This window comes from Eschrichtius robustus, chromosome 18, assembly GCF_028021215.1.
Source record: "Eschrichtius robustus isolate mEscRob2 chromosome 18, mEscRob2.pri, whole genome shotgun sequence".
NCBI lineage: Eukaryota > Metazoa > Chordata > Mammalia > Artiodactyla > Eschrichtiidae > Eschrichtius > Eschrichtius robustus.
In genome coordinates this window covers 5690024-5696588 of record NC_090841.1, presented here as the reverse complement: position 1 = coordinate 5696588, position 6565 = coordinate 5690024, and the positions used below count along the sequence as shown (strand labels likewise).

Sequence of the window (6565 nt, the reverse complement as noted above, 5' to 3'; positions counted from 1 at the left end):
CAAGAGGATTTGGAGATTTTCCTACATTGTTCACTTAAAGGACCACAGGTGCAGCGCTATCAGAGTTTCTTGGTAAATTTCTAGCCCTTTTCACAAATATGGTTACTGGCCAGATTTCCAAAACTTAAATTTGTCACCCAAAAAAGTAAAGTAATAGGATTTACAAGTATTTTATTTTTTGAGAAATTTTGAGAAAGGACCACAAGCGCAGCACACCAAAAAATAAGTGGAACCAGTTTTAATAATCTCTGAAAACTTTTAAGTTCTAGATTTATTTTGAAACCAACTTCCAAACAAGACAGAATAAAATCAATACATATGTATACTACACCGCTGAAGCAGCTTCAACTTGCCAAGACATCTTCAGAGGGCTCCCTCTGAACTCTTTCCTTGGAGCCTCGGGTGATCGTCCGCTGTCACAACAGCGGCCCTGCTGGAAGATCCCTCTTGGGTGTTTGCGCTGCCAGCGCGGGCCGTCCTCAGCCCCATCTCTGCACCAGCCCAGGCCCGGGTGCTGGGACGGTCGCGCTCACCCTGCGTCCCTGCCTCACCGCTTGCTGGACCGCTTCTGGGACTTCTCCGGGCTGCCCCGCTTCCCCGGCGGGGAATGACGGGCAGGGCCTCGAGCGTGGCCGCTGTGCTTGTATGGGTGGGTTCTGTGCTTCTGCCGGCTTTCCTCCTTCTGGTCCTGGCTTGTCGCAGGTTCCTTACTGACCTCTTTTTGTTCGTGGTCTTGGTCTTTCTGGGAGGGCAGTGTGTTCTTAATTGTGTTAATTAGAAATCTTTTATTTGTACCAACCAGAGGACACTTCATCCTGGGGGAAAAAAAAGCAATCACAAATCAAACAATGACTCCAAAGCGGAACCCTCCGATCGTGGCAAGTGCCAAAGAACTCTGCTTCCACAGGATCGAGTCTCTGAATTTGTTCAGCTTTCCTTGCATGCCACCTAGTGTAAACTCTGAGCACAGGGGAGAAAACCCAAGACACTTAGAATTCTGGAGACAGACTGGCTGGACCTTATCTGAAGACTTTAACCCTTTCTTCCTTGTTGGGACTAACTTTCCCAACAAGTACCGCAATGTTACGTGTAGGCGTTGACCACAACCCAAATTACCTGAGTCATTTAATAGTATCTCCTTATACCGTAAATGCCTGATTTGACTAGAATCTGCATTTTTAGTTAAGTTTATGGTGGCTTGTTTTTAAATATCAAAGAAGAAGGATCAGTCCCTCCCTGAGGAACAAACAAAGTATACCTTGCTATATCTTGAATACTGGAGCTACATGATCTGCTCTAGAAATAAAAATATCTAGAGAATCTATTAAATGCGATAATCACGTTTTACCCTCTAAAAAACTTAGAGTTTCTATTTCAGGACTTTCTGTTTCAGAGCCTGTGCTCTGTCCCAGAGCACTGTTCCCACGTCTACCCTCTGGGGGACTTTCTGTGCAGTGTACATTTCAGGGGCTTCTGAGTCAAGTTCACCCAGGAGGAAGGATGTAACTGGTTAAGTCGTTAATGTACATGTTTAGGTATATTTATATACTCAGTATTTGTTTTATTTTTCAGGTGTAGTAAACCTTTCATTTTAGACAAGAAAACCCCACACAGATGAAAACCTGAATACTTCTCTTGGCCTTGAGCCAAGGAGGAAACCGATCCGTCCTAATCGTGTTACTCAGGGTGGCTGGTAGTAAACAAAAATGAATGTAGTATTCCACAATCTCCACCTTTGTATCAAACTTTAATTCAAGGAGAATCCCAACGCAATACCTCAAAAGCAACCCACCAGCAGCCCCACTGCAGTGATCTTCTCGCGGAAGAGAAATGTAAGGGGGTCACCAGCCAAGTGTCCCTGTTATGGAGGTCAGGCCACCTCAGGCAGCCAGAATGGCACTGAATCTGTTAGTTAAAGGAGGAGGAAAAAAAAGAAAAGAAAATGGCTCCTGCTGCGAATAAGCAGCTCTTGCGCCTGCCTGGAGAGAAAGTACCCGCGAGGTCTCGGGAGCGGTGTGTGTGCCCCTGTGCCGGTACGCTTAATGCTCAGGCTGGGAAGACTGACGGGGAACGAGCAGCAGTGAGGAGGAGAAGGACTCAGGGAGGAAAGGACACAGGGAGCCGCAGAAGCGGTCGGAACGCTGAGTGGGGACGGCACCGGAGGTTTGGTTTTCTTTCACTGCTGAAGTTCAGAAGCCACGGTGATGAGGAGCAAAGAAGAAAGGCAACCACAGAGAGCAAAGAAAACCCACGGGTCTGCGTGTGAGGCTGGGGGAGGCTGAGCTTCCAGAAAAGCACGCCAGCGTGACGCTCCTCAGGGGCCCCAAGGCATAGCCATGTGTACCTCCCAGAGGTACAGGATCGGGACGGCAGTTAGGAGGGACGGCCAGGCTCTGACCTCAGTCACTTTACAGGATTATCACTGCATCCAGGCACTGACTGGCTGACGACACCTGGACCACCGCAGTCGCAAGCTCAGCAGAGATTCAGAAGAGCACGACACACGCGTGTGTTACAGAGCAGCACGACTCCGCCAGCCTGCGGGAAGGGACTGCCCTTCAGTGCGGAACACAAGGAGCCCAGGGGCCCCTCTTTGCCAGCTGTGGCCAGGGCTTACTGCAGGAGCTGATCATGTTCGTGAGCAGCGGAGCGCCCGTCTCTCTTGGATGGGGCAGACTAGGAACGGCTGGTGCAGAACAGCCAGCTACAGGGGAATCCTGGGGCCTTTTCAGTGCAGTGGGTCGTCAGCGCTGGTAAAACTGGTCAGTTCTTGTCTGGATTCAACAAAGAAGGAAGGTGATTATTGCCAGATAGGACAATAACCCAAGATACTAAGACCTTTGGAAACTGCTGGCGCCTTCAGCTGCATTTTGCCGTCTTCCACGTGAGGTCATCTCCAGCACCATGTGCCTGCCTGAGATGGACAAAGCTCCTCCTGGGCTAGAGACCGGCAGGGGTCATGCTGTGAGTGGGGGCCACGTCGGAGGAGGCATCCCTAGCTCCCTGCTGCTCGTGTAACCCGCCGACTCAACACAGGGACCAAAAGAGCTAGCGTAGAACGAGGTGGTTTTCTGGAACAAAGTCCACAAGAAAACCGGCCTTTACGTCGCTTTTTCACATCAAAGATGCGCTTTTTAATGCTGGTTGTGCCTAGGTTGTGTCCACCTTCGAGGTGAAAAGTCAAGCATGGCTTGGAGAGAACTTGGTTTACTTGGGTGGGTGGGGGGTATGAGAGCGACTCCCCCAGATACGCCAGGACACATTTTAGAAATGGTGACAAGTGCTCACCCACACTCCACTGATAAATGAGGCAGGATAACGAGATTGGGGGGCCGGGGTGGGGGAGCAGTTGAGGGCAGATGTGAAGGGACACGTGGCAAATGATTCCATATAAAGAAAGTATAAAATCTGCACTGAATATATTGAAGCATAAGGAGGATAACATCAAAGCTGAACGTGAGGAAGTCCCCGGCAGAGAGCGGCTCTGGCCTGTAATGTGGCCATTAATGTTGCGGAATCTCACCGCCAGTTGTCCTACGGCTACAAAGTCATACAACACAGTATACACACGGGCCCTGGAATCATACTGTCTCTTAGGCCAGACCTTGGGCGTGTTAAATAATCTCCCTGTTGTCTCTCATCTATTAAATGGGGACAACGGTGACTATTTTAGGGGACCGGACGCAGATCACAGGAGTGAGGATGTGCTCAGAACAACGCCTGATACGCAACAAGCACTTAGTAAAGGCCAGCTCGGTGCGCAGCCTCGTCCCCCGACTCGATTCGCTTTGTGACCATGGGAAACTTACTTAATGCCTCTGTGCCTCACTTTTCTATTTGTAAGTGGAAGCGATAGAAGTATCCACCTATTGCAAGGGTCTAATGAGATAATGCATAAAGCACTTAGCACAGGGCCTGGCATATGGTAAATCTTCAATAAATGTTACCTGTGGGGCTAGGATTTCTTATGCATAATTCCAAAATTTGAAAACCAAGTTCTTTTTCTGATACAACAACTCACTTGGCAGCCAGACCTGGCCTAACCTGACGCCGGGCACTTCTTTCTACTCTGTATCCCGTTTGAGGGAAGCATTCATATGCTTTGCTGAGGAAATGATCATGTGTTGAACAAGTACCATTGGCGTATTTGTTGTGCACGCTGTCTGGGCTATAGTACCTATCTAAAACGTGAAAATATCTAAATTTAGAAACTTACCTGGATCCGAGGGCTTTACACAAGGGATTGTGGACCCATATGATTACTATTCACTCTCCCTTCATGAAAAAGAATATATATAGCACTCAAGTTAATATATCAGGGATTTGTCCATGATGGAAACTCACGACAGCTAAGTCTCAAATCACCTGGGATAATAAGTTAATCAAGAACAGAAAAGAATGTCTGACGTTTCTCCATGAAAAAAAAAAATGATTGAAAAATGAAAAGAACCTGAGCCATCAAGGAAAAACGAAAAAGATGTTTTACAGAAATGTTCATAAAAATGGTTACAGTTTTAAAGTTTTGGTACTTCAGATGGTTAAACTTCTGTATCTGCAAGTTTCACTTTCCAGGATATCTCAATTCTCCATTGATATCAGAGTCAGTGGGCTACTGGGTAGTACCTCTGAGCTTATAATTTGCATTTCCTAATGGTCTGTAGACTCTGTTTGTAGATGGTCCTCGGGTATAAATAACACTGGAGGCTGGAGTAAGTGGGTGATCTCGAAGGTCCTTCCACTTTTTTTTTTTTTTTTTTTCCTTCCAGTTTTGAGTTTCTCCGTGTATGTTGGCCCTTCAGAACGTGACCCTCCTCTCCTTCATCACATTAGGAAATTATTTCATTGCTCTCTGTCTCCTTGTTTCTCAGCTCTCTTTTAGTGCCCTGTTTTTCTGTATTTGAGATGGCACAGTAAGCTAGCGTTAAGATCGTCAGCCGTCCTAAAGCCTTCTTCTTATATCAGCATCGAGGCAAAAGCCTGAGCCCTGCGGCACGGGCACAGGCCTGGCTGCTGGGCGGGTCTGTACCGGCTTTGTCCCTGGCTGCGCCCAAGGATGTGGGGTGGGGACCACAGGAGGCCACAGGATGGGCAGCTGCTTTCCTGTGGAACTCTGACCCCAACTCTGTTGACTTTCTCACGCTGGCTAGTTACTTTTGTTTTGGGTTCATTTTTGATTTTAGAAAGTTATACTAGCTCATGTGGGAAGAGCCAGATTTAAGGTGCTAGCAACATAAACGGATATAAAACTCTAAATGGAATGAGACTGGTTAAAACTGCTCTAGAAAGTACCCATGACAGCACCGTCAGACTCAAGAGCCGGCATCCTATCCACGTTAAACCTGACAAGCGAAGCGAGTCCCTTCACTTTCAAAGCTGTGAGCCCAGAGGCTGAGAGGAAGGGCTCCGCCTGCCACGGGAGAGATTAAGATGGGCTGAGGCCAGGGCTGTGAGTTTCAGCCTTCTTTCCCTTTTTCTTAAGTAGGCACGCTGTGTAACACTGTGTAACGTCATTTGCAAAAATGAGGCTCTTTCTCCCCGCAGGAATCATACTCAACTTATGAAAACCAGTAAATCATAAAACAAATCTAGAGAACAGAAGGGGAAAGATAAATGCAGTTTCTTTTTCTTTCTGATTTTCACACTTCTGTCTCTCTGCTGCTGAAGGACAGAGGTAGTAACAGCTAACCTTCTGCAGCACAGACCTGCCACGTTTGTGTCTAAAGTAGTTTCATGAATGTGACCCCTCCAATAGTGACACATGACCACTAGCCAATAGGAACGACGACAGCGGTGTCGCTGACGCTGACGGCGAGCAGTTCCCCGTGCCCTTACGTTACCAACGCCTCACTTCATCTCTCCGCCGTCTCCCCTCTTACAGATGCACAAGAGGCAAAGCACCTTATCCAGGCTCCCAAGTCGGAAGGACGTGGAGCTGGGATTGGGACCAGAGTCCGCCTTCCCAGCGCCATCCCGGCTGGGACAGAAGGAGCAGACGGGAGAAAGGCACCTGCGGAGTAAGCAGATGGCCCAGAGCAGGCAGGGGAGGAAACCGCAGGTGAAAAGCTGTCAGCGCGCTGGCCGCCGGGGCTGCTCCATTCGGGACAGACTCCTAGAAGCAGATCTAAGTCGGCTAAGAGCTCTGGCCGTGCAGGAGCCCAGGTGAGTCTGACACAGACAAGGACAGAGGCACAGAACTCCCTGCACACACGTGACTTGGAGATTTGTGAAGTACATCAGGCTGTGGGAAACTAGGGTCCCTCGTCTTCTGTTTAGGGAAATAGAGCCTCGGGATCGCGGGAGCCGGGTTCAGTGCGTTGCGCCCTGATTCATTCCTTTACTCTACGGCCAGAGCCCTTTCCACGCCAGCGGACGGCATTTTATCTTCCATTCTGCACGTTGCTTTGCATGATCACGGATGTACGTCTAAAGTAACAGCCACAGAAAGCAGCACAACTACCCTTCCGGCGCCCCAAGGAACCAGGTAATACTCTTGACCTGATGCTGTGGTTGGTTACAGCTTACCTCGTTTAACACGCCGCAGTCACCGTAACCACCCACGGCGCCA

General features: G+C 48.7%; 1 protein-coding gene across 1 annotated transcript in view; it reads right to left on the bottom strand.

Moving 5' to 3' along the window:
• Nucleotides 1–223: 223 nt before the first annotated feature.
• The window catches only part of POLR1D (RNA polymerase I and III subunit D), a 40531-nt gene continuing 34189 nt past the window's right edge, over nt 224–6565 (bottom strand). Inside the window, exon 3 of the mRNA XM_068526435.1 lies at nt 224–815. Coding sequence (XP_068382536.1) covers nt 548–815 — 268 coding nt within the window. The 3' untranslated portion in view covers nt 224–547. The remainder of the gene's footprint in view (nt 816–6565) is intronic.